The sequence below is a fragment of the Hypanus sabinus genome, chromosome 13 (genome assembly GCF_030144855.1).
Source record: "Hypanus sabinus isolate sHypSab1 chromosome 13, sHypSab1.hap1, whole genome shotgun sequence".
In the NCBI taxonomy this organism is placed as follows: Eukaryota; Metazoa; Chordata; class Chondrichthyes; order Myliobatiformes; family Dasyatidae; genus Hypanus; species Hypanus sabinus.
The window spans coordinates 46,325,320-46,346,231 of NC_082718.1; the positions used below are offsets into that span (position 1 = coordinate 46,325,320).

The 20,912-nt window shown below is 36.8% G+C and overlaps 1 protein-coding gene across 1 annotated transcript in view; it reads left to right on the forward strand.

Annotated features, from left to right (window-relative positions):
• Window positions 1–20,912, forward strand: part of LOC132403362 (mucin-2-like) — a 109,995-nt gene that overhangs the window by 3,736 nt on the left and 85,347 nt on the right. The window contains exons 2-16 of the mRNA XM_059986782.1: window positions 4,577–4,651; window positions 4,799–5,027; window positions 5,467–5,584; window positions 5,830–5,908; window positions 6,029–6,117; window positions 9,466–9,667; window positions 10,805–10,930; window positions 13,386–13,506; window positions 13,602–13,740; window positions 13,872–13,964; window positions 14,044–14,116; window positions 14,210–14,347; window positions 17,124–17,279; window positions 18,792–18,886; window positions 20,000–20,126. Coding sequence (XP_059842765.1) covers window positions 4,577–4,651; window positions 4,799–5,027; window positions 5,467–5,584; window positions 5,830–5,908; window positions 6,029–6,117; window positions 9,466–9,667; window positions 10,805–10,930; window positions 13,386–13,506; window positions 13,602–13,740; window positions 13,872–13,964; window positions 14,044–14,116; window positions 14,210–14,347; window positions 17,124–17,279; window positions 18,792–18,886; window positions 20,000–20,126 — 1,860 coding nt within the window. The remainder of the gene's footprint in view (window positions 1–4,576; window positions 4,652–4,798; window positions 5,028–5,466; window positions 5,585–5,829; window positions 5,909–6,028; window positions 6,118–9,465; window positions 9,668–10,804; window positions 10,931–13,385; window positions 13,507–13,601; window positions 13,741–13,871; window positions 13,965–14,043; window positions 14,117–14,209; window positions 14,348–17,123; window positions 17,280–18,791; window positions 18,887–19,999; window positions 20,127–20,912) is intronic.

Below are 20,912 nucleotides of genomic sequence, written 5' to 3' on the forward strand. Positions count from 1 at the left end.
TGAGGGTTAATATGAGAATAGAATCAAGCAAGCTTATCTTTAGACGTATGAGCTCTATGTACAACCTTAAACTGTATTAAAGCATGTTTAGCACATATAGAAGAAGAATTAACCATTTGTAAAATTTTTTCCCATTTTTCTGTTGATATATTATATTGAAGTTCTTTTTCCCATTCTTGTTTAATTCTACCTGATATTTCTGGTTGTATCTTCATAATCATATTATAAATAAGAGCCACTAATCCCTTCTGACAAGGATTCAAGGTAAAAATCATATCTGAAAAATCTATCAAAGTTGAATTGGGGAAGGATGGTAGAACTTTATATAAAAAAATTCTGATTTGTAAATATCTAAAAAAATTAGATTTAGGTAACTTAAATTTGTTGGAAAGTTGGTTGAAAGACATCAAACTACCTTCAAAAAAAAGATCACGAAAACATTTTATACCTTTCCTTTTCCATATGCTAAAAGCTTGATCTGTCAAAGAAGATTTAAAAAAGAAGTTAAGTAATATAGGGCTGTCAAGAACAAAGTTTTTCAGAGTAAAAAACTTACTAAATTGAAACCAAATTCGTAATGTATGTTTGACAATAGGGTTGGATATCTGTTTATTGAATTTAACTAAATCAGCAGGAAGAGAAGAACCAAGAACGGAGAATAAAGAATATCCCTGTGCATCATTGCATTCTAAATTTACCCACTGTGGGCACAATGGTGAATCCAAATCTAATTTCCAATATATTAAGTTTTGAATATTATTCGCCCAATAGTAAAATCTAAAGTTAGGTAAAGCTAAACCACCATCTTTTTTAGATTTTTGTAACTGCCTTTTACTTAACCTGGGGTTTTTATTTTGCCACACAAATGAGGAAATTTTTGAATCAATGTTATCAAAAAAGATTTAGGAATAAAAATTGGTAAGGCTTGAAATAAATATAAAAATTTCGGTAAAATCATCATTTTAATAGCATTAATCCGACCAACTAATGATAAGGATAAAGGAGACCATCTTGTAGTAAGTTGTTGAATTTGATGAAGCATAGGTAAAAAATTCAATCTGAATAAATTTTTATATTTCTTGGTAATTTTTATACCTAAATAGATAAAGTTATCAGTAACAACTTTAAATGGTATCCTGTCATTCAATAAAGTTTGCACATTTAAAGGGAATAATTCACTCTTATCCAAGTTTAGTTTATAACCAGAAAAACTACCAAATTGAACCAACAAGGATAAAATAGCGGGAATAGACCTGTCAGGATCAGAAATATATAACAACAAGTCATCAGCATAAAGTGATAACTTGTATAACTTCTCATTATGGGTAATACCAAAAATATTAGGGGATTCACGAATAGCAATGGCTAGAGGTTCTAATGCGATATTAAATAATAAAGGACTTAAGGGACGACCTTGTCTTGTACCACGAGATAATTGAAAAAAAGAGGATCTGTAATTATTTGTAAGAACAGAAGCAACAGGTTTATAATATATTAATTTAATCCATGATATAAAATTAGGACTAAAATTAAAATTTCTCAAGGCATTAAATAAGTATGTCCAACTGACTTCTCATGATTGCAATGTCATTAATGAAGAGGCTAAAGATGATTGGGCAGAGTACCTGTTCTGAGGGGGCTGGGTGACCAACAGCAATAACTACAACAGTCTTCTTTTGTGTCAGATATATTGCAACTCACTTTTAATGACCATTTACTTTAGTTTCATCAAGCAACCTCCATGGCCTACCATTCAAATGTTGTCTTGATACTCTTTTGCTCCTGTTTGAGTCAAAGTTGTGACGTGATCTGGAGCCATGTAATTCCAATAAACCCAGATTTTGTTTCCTTAGCATGTGATTGGGAAAGAAATTTGGCCTGATAATATTTCTGATGATTCCATCTCTTTGCTAATGATTTTTAGATTTTAGCCAGATTGGAATTTTTCCAGTTTTCTGAGAACAGGACGTTCTTGAGAAATTTGTCAAATAGTTGGTTAGGTGCCAGAGTTCCAGATTTATTGGGACAGCTAAGCAGGTGACATGCTTAGTTCTGATCTTCAGTAGCTCTCTGACACCATAGCCTTTGGTGTATCTAAAGCTCTCAGCCATTACATGATATTGCACGGCATGAATCAAATTCGCTAAAGGCTGTCTTCTGTGATCATGGGACTCTCAGGAAGAAACTGAAATAGATCATCGATTCAGTATTTCTGGCTGAAGATGTTTGCTAATCCCTTAAAGTATTTTTAGGACTTAGATAGTGCAATTGCAGAAGGAGCAGATGTTCTTGGGACCTCTATCTATCATTAGTTACTCAGAAAAGTTAGTTGAGTATTTCTTGCAACATTTTAAATACAAGGGTCAATTGTTAAGTTTATGGCCTAAGGTAGAAGGAGTCAATTTTAGAAAACCTAGCACATTTATTTTTCAACATAGTCCCCTCCTACATGTACAAACTTAGTCCAGCAGTGGTGGAGCACATGGATCCTTCTTTATAGAAATGGTCCACAGCAGCGGTGATTGATAAGTTTGTGGCCTAAGGTAGAAGGAGATGAGTTATTAACTTAAAACTTTCTGCATTATCACTCAAAGAGTTGAACTGCATGTGCATGTAACGAGAGCATCTTGGACCTCCAGGTGGTCCACAGCAGGGGTGATTGATAACTTTGTTGCCTATGGTAGGTGGAGATGAGTTATATAGCTCTCGTTAAATGCACATGCAGTTCAACTCTTCTACCTTAGGCCATGAACGTATCAATCACCCCATGCTGTGGACCACTTCTGGAGGTCCAAGATGCCAACTTCTACAAAGAAGAGATCCCTATACTCCACGACCGCTGGACTAAGTGTGTAAATGTAGGAAAATGTGCTAGGTTTTCTAAAATTGACTCCTTCTACCTTAGGCCACTAACTTATCAATCACCCCTTGGATATAACTAAGATCTACCTGATGCATTTACTTGCAATACAATCATTTTCATGCATTGACACTGATTTATTGTGCAGTCAATTTTAATATTAACATCATTCAGATACCATTACTAATTCTAATTAAAGCATGTGTAAAATTATGCTGATCATAAAAATTCATGAAATATTTGTTCTAATAAAGTTAACTTATCAGTGATAAACTACCTACATTTGTTAAAAAAAGACTTCCAGAGATAAATGTAAGTGTATGATTGATTATTATGCAAAGATATTTGTTCTTTTAAAGTGAATGTTATATTTTATTGTATTTTAAAAATGTGCTTTTTATTCATTTTATTTTATTGAATATCAGTAGAATTATGCAACATAATCCAAAAACCATTATTTAGTTATGAATAAATAATAAACTATAAATGTCTCAGATCATTTGAATGAATTTGATTTTTGTCTTTCACAGAACATGCCTTAGGCCACAAGATATTAAAAAGGAGCTACTTAAAGAACAACTATAGTAAGTTAACACTGAAGTAATCATTACATAAATTAGGTTCATGTTCCATTAGCAGATTGTATTTTGGTGTTAGTGCTGGTTGGTTCACAATGTAGGTGCGTCTTGTCTCCTCAGTAAAGATTTCAGATTTTTTCCACAGTGTAGTGTTCTCCCGATTTCAGTATGTTATACTATCCAATGCATTGCTTTTTTGCTGTCCCATACCATGGTGATCCATCGTGTTCATAGTCACTAAAAATTCCAACTTACTGAAATAATAGGATTTCCAAACCCTACTTCACCATAAGTACTCATAGATCAAGCAAAACACACACACACACACTAATATTGCCAACAAATTGTCTTTGGCCTATGATGAAGGAACTTACCAACTTCACCTGGGGGATGGAGTTGTGCAAAATAGATAATTTCCAAAGCAGATAGCATCTGCACCCACAAGGCTGTCATACTTCAAAGGTCTGATTTACCTATTATTGACATGAACTCAAGAGTCAGAACAAGCCCTCTAACTAGTTACTCATACATTTGCATCTAGTTTACACTCTGGTTTTGGAGTTTGCAAGCAAAGCCTATGTCTAACACAAATACATTATTTACAAGCAAGCTGGACAAACCAGGATAATTAGGGCTAAGGCGCTATAATGGGGACAATTTTAGTTAATTAATGTACGTAGAAATATCATAAGCTAAGTTATTATGTTCACAGTGATCAGATAAAATGGTATTGCAGGTTTTTGAAATGAGTAAACAGAACATTGTTTCTATCTTTCCAAGAGAATGACTGCAATATTAATTTTCATGATACAGAAATAAAAACTCTCCTCTTTTCCAAAGACATTAATCAATCCAGCAAAGTTTTGATGAAAAATTAAGATGTGGCATTTGTATTTTGATCAGTTGGAGACCTTATGCTCCTTTTAAAATTGTCATCATATGACCATTTGGTAATGGTTCTGTCTATAATAAAAATAAAAGATCTTAGTTAATGTTGTGGCTAAAATTAAATTATGAAATTACCACAATTGTGGTCAATTACTCATGGAACTAAAGGATAATATGATTTAGAAAGGATAAACTTTTCAATCCCATTTTTTGCATGAATTAAATCAGACTTTAAAATATTTCATGCTAGATTTGGACGGATCAGGTGTTACACAAACCTTAAGATTTACACGGGATACTTCAAGTGCATCAGTACAAGAACCCCGTAAGTACATATTCATTTCATTTCAAAATACATAAAAAGCACATTACTTTATGGCTTTGCATTGCTACATAATACAGAATTTATCATAAGATCAAACTTAAGGACCTACTCTAATGAAAGGGGTTGCTTTCTTAATGTTTTTTTCAGGTACCTGCAGCACATGGGGACAAGGAGCATTCAAGACTTTCACTGACGACTTTTATTATTTTACATCAAATTGTAGTTATATTCTGAGTCGCCAATGCAAAGGTGACAAAGAAGATTTTAATGTGGAAATTTTGCGTGACGCACATGGCAATTTAGAACACATTTTCATGAAAATTGAAGACAGTTCTATCGTTGTGGCAAATGGTGAAATCAAGGTTAAAAACAACATGTGAGTGTCACAGGATTAATTTGATAGTAATTGTCAAGTGCAAATAATCTGTGAGAGAAGTGATGAGCAATTGCTAAGGATATAATTGGGTAGAAAGTTGTCTGAGCCCAATGCTTACACGTTTTCCAGTCACCCAAACCATTGCGCATTTGCTGCAAAGCTGCTAGAAATTTCTGTGTTCCACTATCTTTCAAACCATTGTGGTGATGTTACTTACTACAGCTGAATAGTTCGGCATGGAAATTCTTTTAGGGAGCATCATGCCTCTGCCTCTGAGAAGTGGGTTTATATTCAAGTTTTTAAATATGGAAAGAATTCAGTATAAATATTAACCATAACACTATTTAAGACAATGCCAATACAGTACCCTTAAGGTTGATGGATATCAACGTCTTAGATGTCAATTAATTTTTCAATCATTATTGGTTTTCCTCTTTAGAGTTTCATTGCCATACAATGACAAGTTGATTGATATACAGCAATACGGAACTGAAGTACGCTTTTCAAACAAGAAACATACTGTATCTGTGATCTGGAATTATAATGATGCACTGTCGGTAAGAAAGTGTGAACAACATTCCCTTCATTCTTCAAAATTTTTTTTATAGATTTGGAACTATATTAAGATTAATTTAAATTCTTTCAACAATGCTTAATGCCATTGACATTTAGTGGTTACAGGGACATTATGGAATGTAAATGGAAAAACTGGAGTAAATAGGTCTAATTTTCTCATAATTATGTATTTGGTTCATATGATGGAGTATATTTTCCTTTTCTTATTCCTGTCTTTCATTTTCAGATAACTGTAGATGTTCAATACCAAGGGAAGTTATGTGGACTTTGTGGACCTTTTGATGAAAGTGTCTTATCAACTTATGGTAAGATATGCTATTTATATTTCTTAATACTTTATCATTCATGTGACATGTGAATGTTTCTAGTTTATCTGAATCTATTATTTAAAAAAATTGGTGACTAGTATATTGCCTTTGGTGCAGATTACCAGCATACCCTACAGGCCAACCTGGATACACAGAATTCCTGTACAACTGTGTTCCCAGAAGAAACCACCTGTGAGTCCACTAAGGTAAGTTCACATTCCACCAGAAGGGCTTCAGGAATCAGAACACTAAAACATAACTTCTGAAATGCCTATTTTGTTTAAGATCTATGTGAGAGCAAGAACCATTAAAAACAGCAAGCCTCATTGCGAGTGAATTTCACTGAAGCCAATAAAAATGAAGTGAGGTTTAAGTGGAGTGGCCATTGTTGCAGTGGGCAGTGTTAGAGTGAGGAACCAAGGACTTAGCTTAAGAGGCTTTGGCAAGAAGAGGTGAAGGCTATTTTGGATCAGTTGTTGTGTGAGTGGGCTACTGGGGGAATCTGAGATCTGAGGCTTTGGTAAGGAGGTACAGGTAAGAACAGTAAATGTTTTACATATCTAAAAAGATGCCAATTTACGAGGGGTGATTTATAACTTCATAGCCTAAGGTAGAAGGAGTCAATTTTAGAAAACCTAGCACATTTATTTTTCAACATAGTTCCCGCCTACATTTACACACTTAGTCCAGCAGTCATGGAGCATTCAGATCTTGGACCTTCAGAGAGTGTCCTCAGCAGGGGTGATTGGTAAGTTTGTGGCCTAAGGTCGAAGGAGATGAGTTATTAACTTCAAACTTTCTGCCTAATCACTCAAAGAGTTGAACTGCATGGGCATGTAACAAGAGTTGTATAACTCTGTATAGAGTTATAGAGCTGTATAGCTGTATAACTGTATAAGAAGCAGAACAGGGCTCTTTGTGGGATCCCGTATACACCAATAGTAGTTTAGAAAGAAGCAATGCATCAAGGGTCCTGACAGAGATATATTAGAGACCTAGTGACCATAATAATTATAGTAGAAGGTGAGTGGCGAATAAGAAGTGAAGAGGGTAAGGAGGAAGAGGAAGAGAAGAGACATTGTAGGAGATTGCTTTCTGTCTCTATTTCCTGAGGAGACTGAGGTCCTTTAACATCTGCCGGACGATGCTGAGGATGTTCTATGAGTCTGTGGTGGCCAGTGCTATCATGTTTGCTGTTGCGTGCTGGGGCAGCAGGCTGAGGTTAGCAGACACCAACAGAATCAACAAACTCATTCTTAAGGCCAGTGATGTTGTGGGGATGGAACTGAACTCTCTGACAGTGGTGTCAGAAAAGAGGATGCTGTCCAAGTTGCATGCCATCTTGGACAATGACTCCCATCTGCTCCATAATGTACTGGTTAGGCACAAGAGTACATTCAGCCAGAGACTCATTCCATCGAGATGTAACACTGAGCGTCATAGGAAATCATTCCTACCTGTGGCCATCAAACTTTACAACTCCTCCCTCAGAGTGTCAGACACCCTGAGCCAATAGGCTGGTCCTGGACTTATTTCCACTTGGCATGGTTAATTTATTATTATTTAATTATTGATGGTTTTATATTGTTATATTTCTTCACTATTCTTGGTTGTTGCGGCTGTAACAAAACCAAATTTCCCGCGGGATCAATAAGGTATGTATGTCTGTCTGAACAATGTGAGATTATACTTTCATTCCTCACAAGTTCCCTGCACGATAGAACAATGGGTGTGTGAGGGTGGTTGTGTGGTTAATAGGAGCTTTGAAGAATGTTTTTCTCTCTGACTTTGACTGCTTGGTGTCAAGGTTTTTTTATTACCATGTTCTTCTGAGGACAGTTCCTCATCTTGACCTTTTGAATTGCTTCCTTCCACTTTAGCATTTGCCTGGAGGGTTTCCCGACCACCTGTGGTAAATGGCCTCACTCTCCATTTCTCCTTATCTCCTAAATGCTGTGCCTGATAATTTAATGTCTTGGCTGTGTTCAGTTATGACTCAGCAAACCTTTATGTAACCCTCACTCCAGGCACATATGCAAACTCGGCTCATTAGCTAGCTCTGCTAATGGTCATGTGAATCAGCGCTGCGATGGTAACCTTTCATAAACAATATATGTCTCTGCTCGGTATGATTTGGGGCTCAACCTAGCAGTAACGGTGTGATGCTCTGATTATAGAAACCTCGATCTGAATGAATGCTGTGTAAATAGTCTATCCACAATTATTGGTTGGTAAGAAATAACAGATTGTACACTGCTTAAAATTATAAAGTAAGTATATTTACCAATTTCAGCTTTGTCAAACAGTTATTAAAAGAAAGAAAAAAAAAGAAAAACTAAATAAAAGGGCCTGTTACAGTTAAACCAGTCTAAATGTATGCATTACAATTGGAGCTCATCTCTTCCAAAAGCTGGGTATAACCATTACTCATGGCACTGAACCCATGGTCTGCATGAAAACACCTACCACATTCCAAACTTCCCTTGAAGTCCATCATAAACTGGCTCTCTCTCTGGAGTATTGCCCTCCTTCTTGGAGCCACTCACCTGCACAAAGTACTTCTTGCAACAGGGACTCTTGTTAATACAGCATTCTGCAGCACCTTCTCTTCTGTCCCACTCCACAACTCTTGCAAAAAAGATCCCAAACCAGACTACTGTCTGTCCCAAATCTCTCTCGAACTTTCACCAAATCCCACCATCCTGAACAGCAGGGCTTCTTATCTTTAGCCGAAACCAAAACACTATACCAGTAGAACACACTGCTTTTGTAGAAAACTGTTAAGATAACATAACTACAACATACTAATAGAAATCTTAGCCTGGGCATTACACTTACAATCTGTTGAGTGACTTCTAACATCATTTTTAGCCTCTAAATACTTCCCATTAAGAGTTGTAGGAATGATTTCAATTAGCCTCAACAACTTGGAGTAATCAGTGCCATTCTCAAAACCGGAGACACTTGCGGGCTACCCCAGCACATCATTTACACATGGAACACATTTTATTTTATGTCCCAATGTGTATCTTAAAAATAATGCTGAACTTTAACTAAACCCAACTCTGAAGTTCAAAGTCAATTTTATTATCAGGGTATGTATTGGTCACCACTGTGAGATTCTTTTTCCTGTGGGCTTACTCAGCAAGTCTATAGGAAAGTATCTATACTAGGATCAATAAAAGATCAAGTAGTGCATAAAAGACAACAGACTGTGGAAATGCAAATATAAATAAATTAAATGTGAATGCAAATAAATGTAATAAGACAATAATCAACATTAGTAAACTCCAGTTGTTCACTGAAATTATGTAAAAGAAGAGCATGAATTTTGTGCTTATTCTATGTAAGGTAAATATACATAGGTTGATTACACAATATAGCTGTTTAATTATCTGATGCCACCCCGACCTCTTTCCCAACTTTCTGTTTGACAAAAAATTCATGATCCACTGGAAGAATCTTGCTGCTAATAATTTCCTGCCAAAAGCAAAGTATTGCTTGTTTTTTTTCTTCTTATAGATTTTCAGCGTAAATATTTTTTTCTTCTTCAGGTATGTTCGGAAATCCCAAAGCATTTCAAGTCATGTTCTTCCGAGGTCATCAACAATAGATTAATGAAGATGTGTCAGATGAGTGTTTGTGCTTGTAGAGGAGCACCACGGTGTCATTGTGCCAGCTTTGAAAGAGCAGCAAGGCAATGCATACATGTAAATCCACCAATGTGGAATACATGGAGGGATACTTATAACTGCAGTAAGTTATGTCGTTGAAGAACTCGAACTAAACTCCTTTAAAACTTAATAGTACTCAAATAAACTATTCTTAGGCTTCCAGCTGGGTACAGGTGAACTGCCACCTTCATCAGGAATCATGCCTGGGCATGTCTAGTTCAGCGGAATTTATACCCCCAATGTCCATCCTTCCTGATTGGTTAATCCTCATCCAATCAGGTTTCCGCTCTCCCACCTCATTTAATTGAATTCCAGTTCTTGCTTGGAGCAAAATCTTCCTCTTTTTTAAAATTCTTTCCCTCCAATTTTATTTCAATGGTTTCCTTGACCAGGCAGTCCCTAAAGCCATTGGCGTGGCACAATACTTTTGTACCAATGAAGTCAAAACAATGACCATAGCAAATACGGTCTTCTGTTACCATCAATTTTTCCAGGTAACCCAAACGGATACACCACTTGTGCTCCTTGATGCAGGTCTGGCTGATTTACTCTGCTCCACATTCACAGGGAATCCTGTAAACACCAGCCGTCCTGAGTCCCAGGTTACCTTTGATCAGCATAAGGTGTGATTTGAGCTTCCTTATGGGTTTGTTAAGGCCCTACTCTAAGTAAGAACTGGAATTCAATTGTAAACAAGGTAGGACAGCGGAAACTGGATTGGATGAGGACTAACCAATCAGGATGGATGCATGACGGGCATAGACTATCCATGCCCAGGCATCATCCCTGATGAAGATGGCAGAGTTTGTCATGAAAAGAAACATTGGTTAAAATTGATACATGTACAAGTACCCAGCTGGAAGCCCAAGAAGACTTGATTCATTATATATGTCAGGAAAGTGCTAGATCCTTTTAATAATACTTATTTTTTTCTATCTCTCGTCTGAATAAACTAACAAACAAGAACTTGGTAATTATCTTCTGTTGTAACATGCATTGAATGCTGAAGGAACTCAACAAGTTAAACAGCATCAATAGAGCAGGAATAAACAGTTAACATTTTGGGCTGAGACCCTTCATTATGAATGGAAAGGAAAGAGGCAGAAGCCAGAATAACAATGTTGGAGGAGGGGAAGGTGTATAAACTGGCAGATGATATCTGAAACCAGGTGAAGGTGAAGCAGTATAAATTATAAAATCAACAATGTTTCATTTTCAGCACGCCCCAGCTGCCCAGGAAATCAAGTTTTCCAAGAATGTGGTCCGGCCTGTATGCCCACATGCACCGACCCAAACTCTCAACAACAGTGTGATCAATGTATTAATACATGCGGTTGTAAAGCAGGTAATAACATTTAACAGCTATATGTGGTGCAGCTTACTTGAAGAAAGTGTTTTAGTTAGTATTAGAACAAACTACTCTAGACCCAAGCAACAGCTTCCCACAAAGTGGAGTGGGCTCAAACGAGAAGTTTTCATCCGTAGATTCCAAGTCTCGGCACTTCCAGTCTTTGACAGCATGTGGGTGTCAAAGGCTTTTGAAATGCTTTTGAATTTATCTGAAAATTCACCTACATTGAAATACTACTAAATTAGTCTTAAATAAATGTTCAGAATGAATTATTTTAAACATGTAAAAGTAAGTGATAGATAAATTTCAAAATGTCTTGAAAGCTTAAATCTTTGAGGAACAAGAACACGAGTACTTACCTGCATTAACAAGATGAAAAAGGATGATCCGAGGATACATGTTGCATTGAAAAGACAGAGGGTTTGAGTTGGCTGTATTGGTAACAATTAAATCAAATCCTTAAAAAGAGGTGACATAGGATCGAAGATGTAGAATACTTGTGGGCAGAGTTAAGAAACTGCAAGAATAAAAAGACCCTGATGGCAGTTATATACAGACCTCTGAACAGTAGCAAACATGGATATAAATTTCAACAGGATATAGAAAAGGCATGTAATAAGGGCAATGTTATGATCATCATGGGGGTTATTAATATGCAGTTAGATTGGGAAAATCAAGTTGGTGCTGAATCCCAAGAGAAATCCCAAGAAATTGCTGATTGCCTATGAGATAAATACTGCATACATACTTTGATTATAAATTGTACTTTGAACTTTGAGAAGGCTTGTTAGGGCATCTTGTGGTTGAGCCAAATAGGGAAAGGGCATTTCTGGATTGGGTGTTGTGTTATGAACCAGATTTGATTAGGGAGTTTTAAGTAAAGAAATACTTGGGATATAGAGATCATAATATGATAGAGTTCACCCTGCAGTTTATAGAGGGAGAGATAAAATCAGATGTGCCAGTGTTGCAGTGGAGTACATGGAGTTTCAGAAGCATGAGAGAGGAGCTGGCCACAGTTGATTGGAAAGGGACACTTTCAGAGATGATGGCAGAACAAGACTGACTGGAGTTCCAGGGAAATTTGGAAGGTGCAGGACAGATGCATCCCAAAGGTGAAGAAATATTCTGAAGGGAGGATGCGGCAACTGTGGCTAACTCCAGAAGTCAAAGAGAGCATAAAAGCAGAAGAGAGAGCATATAATATAGCAAAAAATAGTGGGGAGCTTTATAAAAACAACAAAAAAGCCATAAAGAAAGAAAAGATTAAATATGAAGTTAAGATAGCCAATAATATGAAAGCAGATGCCAAAAGCTTTTCCAGATATGTAGAGAATTAAAGAGAGATGAGAGTGGATATCAGACCACTGAAAAATTAGGCTGCAGAGGTAGTAATGGGGAATAAAGAAATTGCAGATGAACTTAATAAATATTTTGCATCATTCTTTACTGTGAAAGCCACCAGCAGGTTGCCAGAAATTTGAGTGTGTCAGGGGGCAGAAGTGAATGGAATTGTTATTATTAAGGACAATGTGCTTGGGTAGCTGAAAGGTCTGAAAGTAGATAAGTCACCTGGGCCAGATGGATTACACCCCATGGTTCTGAAAGAGACAGCTGAAGAGATTGTGAAAGCATTAGTAGTGACCTTTCAAGAATCACCAGATTCTCAGTTGGTTCTGGGGGACTGGAAAATTGCAAATGTCACTCAACTCTTTAAGAAGGGAGCTAGACAGAAGGTGTTGTGTATATGCATATATGTATGTACATATGCAGTCCCTGGTGGCAGTGAAACAAAGTACATCTGGACTTCTTCCTTGATCGTGCTCATCAGTTCTCCTATTGAGTGATCAGCTTTCATTATTTTAGTTAATTACACTGTGATTGCACAGCAAAGAGATAATCTTCAGAAAGCTTTGAAAAGATCAATTTTTCAGGAGGCAACTTCCAGACAATTTAGATTATTTTGTGAAAAATCTATTTTTAATCTTCAATGGCAAAATCTTGTTTTGTTAAAATAGAAACTAAAATCAATGCTAATCAATTGTTCACATTGCAAATTGTTTTCTTAAAAGGGATATTTGAAAATAGGATCAACAATAGTAATGTGCAGCCCTACATAAGTAACACACACAAGATGCTGCAGGAACTCAGCAGGCCAAGAAGCATCCATGGAAAACAGTAAACAGTTAATGTTTCGGGCCGAGACCCTTCATCAGGATCATGTGTGTTAGTTGGATTTCCAGCATCTGCAGATTTTCTCATCTTAGCCTTACATGAATGATCCATAGAATTAAATAAATTGAAATTCTGTCCATTGTGTAATGAAAGGTATCTCATTTCTACTGGGAAACTTAATTGTTCTTCAAAAAACTTTCCCATTGTTCACATGAAAATCATGGACTTTGTTTCTCTTTCAATAAGTATACTTATTTATCTTATTGTTCTTCAGGTTTAGTCCTTGATAACCTCAGAGGTGGTAACAGATGCATCAGTCAAGAAGATTGTCCTTGTGAATACAATGGAGAAATTTATAGCGCTGGAAAAGAAAGAAATTCTTTATGCCAGTCATGGTAATGATTCATGTCTTGAACACATCGGTTACTTAATGTTCAATTGTTTCAGTAAAAAGACATGATTTACAATAAATGTATTCCCTTTTTTTTAGCACCTGTGAAGGTGGAATGTGGGATTGTATCGATCTTAACTGTCCTGGAACTTGCAAAATTGAAGAAGGAACTCATATCACAACATTTGACGGCACATACTATAATCTAATTGGAGATTGCTCATATTATGCTGTTGTTGTACGTGAGCTTTTGCTGCATCAACTGATGTTAATCATTGTTCAGTATTTCAAAGATTCATTTTGCATCTGTTACCCAGCTTGTTTATCAAATATATTTTTGAGTTTTTGATCTCAAATTGTTCTTTGCAGACGAAGGACTGGTCAGTGAAAATTGAAATGCATCCATGTAATGCAGCATACAAACAGACATGTTTACAGCGAGTTACATACACAATACACCAGGTATATCTTGAGATTTTCATTCAGACACTTTCTGTTCATTTTTAATTAAAGAATAGTAACACTGATCTTTTAATTCTAGAACATTTACACAATTAATAATGATGGCACTGTTCAACATAATGGAAATACTATGGAATTGCCTCTTGGAAATGGTAAATACCTTGCAATAAATTAATTAATCAAGCTGCTTAGCAACCAAACAGGTAACGGTTAACTTGTAATTCACCTCTTAATGTTTTTCTTAGGCAATATAATGATATTTGAGCAGTCGTCACATTACATTCAAATGCACGCAAAATCTGGACTGAAGATGCAAATACAGATATCTCCCATCATGCAGCTTTACATCTCACTGCCCAAAAGTGCCCAAGGAAGTACAAAAGGTACATCTAATTGTGTAAATTTGTTGGAATGCATAAAAAAATTGATTTCAGCAGTGTTTTGAGATAATGTTCACAACATTAAGACATTTGCCGAAAAACAGCTCTAAACTGTTTCCGTTCTATTTTATACTGCTCAGTCCTGTTCATTCTTCAGTGTTCCAGTCACATTCTTCATTAACTGGCCTTGTCTCATTAGTTTGCTCTTTTGACCTTGTTCATGGGCTGAATGAAGGGAATATTTAATCAATTAAGTGGGATACTAAAGCAACAATATTGCACCCATCTTATGTTTTACAGTTACCTGTTGAATATAATAAAATGGGATTGAGTTTTTCCTATGCTGAGAAAGTTGTGCTAAGTATTCAGTGTACAGCAACAATGCATACTTTGCTTGTTCAGTGCACTCAAAGGTTGTTTCTTCACTCATTCTCACATTGGGAAGAAAATGGAGAAAAACAAGTAGGTGCAGCCTGCAGGTCTGAGTCAGCTCAGGGAGGACTGAAACCTTAAGGGTAGAATTGGAATGACATCATAACTGCATGTTGTAATTTGGGTGGGAGTGTAGAAACTGGATCCTGTTCAGGCAGGTACCTATAAAATATCACTAAACTGGTTCTCATGTTGGTCATGAATGACTCAGGCTCTTCACAGGCATTAAGGTGAATTATCTGGAGGAGATGCACCAATCTGTGATGTATACCCTGGCTACCTCTGAATTCCAGGGAACTTCCACATATTATGTGCATGGAGGATCCAAAGGAAAAATCAAAAGCTTGTAATGAATGTGGTTAGCCCACAATTCTGCTCAGCAATCAGTTTTGTACATAGTATTAATTTATAGTATATTTTAATATATTACATTTTGTACACATGGTGTGCATAAAACCATATTACTCAGTTAAATTTCTCAGTCAATATACAGATAGTGACCACTTTATTAGATACACCTATACTCATTAATACAAATATCATTCATCATGTAGCAGCAATGCAATGCATAAAAGCATCCAGACATGGTCAAAAGATTCAGTTGTTGGTCAGACTAAACATCAGAATAGGGAAACGTCACAAGGAGACGTGGAGACTGAACCCAAATACAGGATGCAGGCACTGAATTAGTAGGGGCAGGACAGGAACAACTAAAGGATAGAACAAGATGTGGAGACCATGGCATGCAAAGGAGATCCTGGGGTTCAGAGAGAGTTCATAGCAAAGGCAGGACCCTGGCTAGGCTAAAGGATGGGTCTATGGGACAAGGAATACTGGGAGGATAGCTCCCTGGGGAGGCCACATAATTCCTGGGCAGGAACACAGGGGCCTGGCCAGGTACAGGGCACAACCTGTCAGAAGAAAGGGGTAGGAAAGGGTCAGAGTCCCCCACCAGGCAACAGCAGTCCAGCCTGCTTACCCAGCAGAGGCAAGGGATCAGAAGGGAGTTCAGTCCAGTGTGACTACAAGAACAGGCTTACAGAACTAGATGATTAACAGTGGGTACTCCAAGCCAGGGTCAAAACAGAATAGACAAAGCAGATCCAAAACAACCCCTCAACTAGACACCATCCCAGAGCCCCTTATGTACACCTGCCAGCCGATAGGTCTCAGGTATGCCTCCTTAAGCCAAGATAATCCTATTTGGGCTTAAGGGTGAAAGGAGGGATGGCTACAAGACCTGGAGTCCAGAGTCTGCGGACTGGATCAAGACCTGGAATGCGGACTCCGGACCGGACCATAACAGGAAGAAATGTGAGCTAAGTGATTTTGACTGTGGAATGATTGTTAGTGCTAGATGGAGTGGTTTGAGTATCTCAAAAACTGCTGATCACCTGGGATTTTCTCACATAGCAGTCTCTAGAGTTTACAGAGAATGGTATGTAAACACATTGTTAATGAGAGAGGTCAATGGAAAACAGCCAGGCTGTTTCAAGCTGACAAAATGTGACAGTTACTCAAATAACCATGTATTACAACTGTAGTGCGCAAAAGAGCATCTAAATGCAGAACATATTGAACTTGGTGGATGGGCTACAGCAGCAGTAGATCACTCTGGGTTCCATTTCTGTACCTAATAAAGTGGCCACTGAGTATATTTTGATTCTCTTTTTCACTATGGGCTTCAGCATTGAAATACTGAATTAACTCTATATTGAATGAAATATTTACCCAGCTATAACAGGTTTAGAGTTTTAAATGACAATCTATACATTAGGTCTGAAAGAAGAAGAATGTTCTACCTTTGACTTTATTTCCCTGCAGTTGATACTGACAAAGGCAGAAATACTTGACTAAGAACATTAACATTATTGTTTGCAACAAGGAGTCAATTACTTTTGTAAAGCCTCCTCTTAATCCACATTATACTATTAAAGCTCATTATTTTAGAATAGGATTTGGAATTGCATGTCCAAAATGAGATCATGTGGTAAATTGAACACAGAAGTGAAACGTTTCAATGGAGATTCCCAAAAACAAGTTGTTGATCACTTTAAGGTGACCCACTTATCAGGAAACCAACAGAATAACATAGACTGTGCATTACTCTGTTGTCAATAATAGGTCTCACTGATTTTGCAGGAACATAGAAGTAATAGAAAAATGTAAAACCACCTGATGACTGATTTTGTCAATTTCCCAATGCATTGTCACATTACATTGACTTATTAAAATATATAACAATGTAATAAACTGTAGATCATGAATTTCATGAATTCAGTTTCATTCATCTATCAGAATAGGTTACATATTTCTTATGACGACCTTTTTTTTCTCTTTTCTCCAGGTTTATGTGGCACCTTCAACGACAATGCAGAAGATGACTTTCTATCTGCACAGAACATTGTGGAACACACTTTCATCCCATTCAGTGACTCATGGAAAGATAATGAGAAATGCCCTTTACCAAAATTGAATCCAGTCTGTGTTAGCTCAGAAAATGGTAATTACAATGGCTTATATAATGCATGAATTAAACTGGTCATCAATTTTTTACTCCGAATTTCAGTATACTTGCAAATAGTAGACCCTCATGTCTTGATTCCACCATATCACCTCTTCCATTCCTGCCCATATTATCATACATTAAAACATGACACCTACACATAATCTCAGAGAGTTTGAAGCTGATTGAAAATCCATTTCCTAGCATCAGCAAAACCGAACCAGGGAGGCTGATAAATGTGAGTGGAAGATGAAGAATTAAAAGATTAAAAATAGAAAATATTGAAAAATAAAGTTTTAAGAAACAATAAGACAAAAGAAGAATATAATGGAAACAGTGCTAGTCTGTGTCTAATGGATGAATCAGGTTAAATATTGTTCTGCCATAACCACAGTTAAGGTGAAAATTGTTCTCTCTTAGTTAACACAGGAACCAGAGAACCAGCTTCCTACAATATATGATGGCCATAAAGAAGGGGTCATTTCCTAATAACGTATTCAATGTAACTGCTTGAAGACAAATTGATAAAGACTGCACCTAATTGAGAAAATATAGACTCTAAATAAACTGACTTCTTGAACATGTAAAATGTAGACAAATATTATGTTCATTCCAATAAACTGTACTTCAGTTTAATTTCTTTACCTTCTTGTAAAGTCGTTTGATAATAGATGACACAACTCCAACCTCTGATTTAACCTTTCTGTCAATATTTGCTAACAACCTGGTAAAAGTTTTAGTACATGGGAGTTCCTTGGGTGCTTGAACCAAAAGATTTGTGAAGTAATCCCTGCTCCATCTTAACTTATCCTACTTTTGTTGTTAAGGGAATGGTTGTTTGATTCAATAACAGAAGTTAACAGTGCCCTCCAATGAATGGGTTCCTTAGCAATCACTGCATGCTGTGTTCCATCAAATAAAGTGTCTAACATTAATTTCCTAGATTTTGTGGAAAGCAGAGTCAAAAGCTTACCCTACCATCTGAGGTCTTTGTGCCATGGCAAGGACTTCTGTGACAAAATTTCATCAGATGGAGCTAGGAGGGCAAAACAAGACCTGGTCAAAAGGCAGTTGGAAAATTGACAAATTTGAGTGAATTTGGTACTGAGATTGCCAAAACTTTGAATGCATTTGACAGGCAGAAATATTCAAAAATATTAAAAGTTTTAAACATTATTTTACTTACCTTTATCTGCTATAATTATTCTCCTCTCATGAAATCAATGACAGGAAACTCCCAACTCCAAGTTCATCATGGCCTAAGTTGATGAAGCATGCTAGTTACCCTAAGGAATAGAATTTGAGTAACTGAGTAAGGAACCAATTCAGGAAAATATGGGTAACTGATGACCAGATTGGGCATGAACCTCACCCAGCACAATAATGACCCCTACTAACTCAGTGTCCGTTGGTATATGAGCAACCTATACAACTACATTGTGAGCTATCTTATCTACTATGTCAAATACATTTCATATTTAATGTAATGATAACATTATCTCATTACAGAAAACTTTGCCAAGGAACATTGTGCCTATTTGAAAGACCCCACAGGAGCTTTCTCCAGGTGCCATGCCATGGTAGAATTTGATAGGTATTATGAAGTAAGTCAAAACTTTAAACACACCTCTGCAAATGAAAATATGTTAGGCTAGATCTTAGTACCTGTTGTCTCCACTCACCATGTACTTATTTTGTGGATGTGGAAAGTTGAATGAGTTGCCCCTTCCCCCAACACAGCACACCTGAAGAGCTGGTGTAAAGCTCAGTAGCAGCTCCAAGGCATCTGGACTCTCCTCAGCAAGAGACTCTTTCAATCCAGCAGTGGTGTGGATGGTCAGATTCATCTGACTTTCAGAACACTTTTTTCAGTTGAATGCACGTGCCTGGAAGTCAAAGATACTCTGAATGGCTGGTGTCAGTTGCTGGGTTTGAAAGCAGGGTCCCACTGTCAGAACTATGATAATCAGGTGGCCACCTCAAAGCTTCTTTGAAAATTAATTAAATTAAACAAATCAATTGTTTAAATTAAGTACTTGAATTATTGGGTGCAAGGGTAGAGATACGTCTCTATCAAAGGAGGTGTAAGGCATTCTTTCCTCTCACTAGCTTGCAGGACACCTTTGAACAAGGTGTTGCACCTGCTTTGCCCCCGATCAAGGTCACGTGAAGGCATGGGAGCAGATAGTGGATGATCATATGAGGAGCTGTGCATATCAGAAATCCTGGTTATGTGACTACTGACACCAGGCAGACATTCTCTGAAAAGTATTGATAATGGCTGGGGTGACCCATCTTATAAAGACACTGCTCAGAAGAAGGCAATGGCAAACCTCTTCTGTAGAAAAATTTGCCAAGGAAAATTATGGTTGATAACATCATATGACATGGCACATAATGATGATGACTTGAATTGTAATTGGAATAACAACAGAAAATAGCTTTTCAGAGCAGAAGTAAGCATTTAAGAACACTTGTAAAGCAGATTATGCTGACAATCATATGAAACAGTAGCCTACCTATCAGCAAAGTAATATTATCTTGAGTTCAAATTTAAGCTGGCATGTTTTAAAGTAAAAATAATCCCTTATGGGTTGTTTCAGATTAATGGAGAATATTAAGATTCAAATGACAGTTCATTACATAGTTTTTAAAGTCTTCATGATATCTATAATGGATATTTTAAAAATTCTAACAGAAGTGTTTTCTGTGTTTAGATGTGTAAAGCTGCCTCATGTCACTGCAAGAAGGTCAGTGACTGTGTGTGTGCTGCATTGGGAGCCTATGCTCATGCTTGTGCTTCAAAGGGCATCACTGTGAAGAACTGGAGAAGATCTGTGTGCAGTATGTGTTTTTGGTCATATGTTACAAGTTAATTGCTGACAGCAAAGTTATGTGGGAACGTGGCGAGTGGAGGTAGACCATTCAGTTTTTGGACCTATCTTTGCTACTCAATTAAATCATGGCAGCTTTCCATTACAATTTCCAAAAGTGGAGACTTATGAAATAATTGATGTAGTGCATGAAAGTTTACTTAGATATGTTAATAACTTAACATTATTTTCAATGCATAATTCAGTTCAAAAATTGTTTTCTACTGTTAGCTTTCAGATGGTACCCTTCTACAAAACCTACCTTAGATTTTTTTTTGTTTCTGGAATTCTAAACATAGCAGCACAGCTGTTTTCAACCAAATGAAATTGTGGATGGAACTGTAAAAATCACTCAGGCCTTTCCTTTGTTTCCTCCAAGGTAGAACAACTCTATGGCCAGTTAACATTTATATTGATGCTTTTTACTCAACAAAGGATAGCCTTGCATCAGTAAATCTTATGCTGTAATTAAAAAATATTGGTAACTACTGAATAAAATAAAGTGAAAATCAAATGAAGATCACGTCAGTGCTTGCTTTCAAGAAGGAGCTAGATAGGTATCTTATGGATAGGGGAATCAAGGGATATGGGGACAAGGCAGGAACCGGGTATTGATAGCAGATGATCAGCCATGATCTCAGAATGGTGGTGCAGGCTTGAAGGGCCGAATGGTCTACTTCTGCACCTATTGTCTATTGTCAGTATATATGGGACATCCTTTGAATAGTTTATGGGAACTTGTAGATTCCTGTGCCAA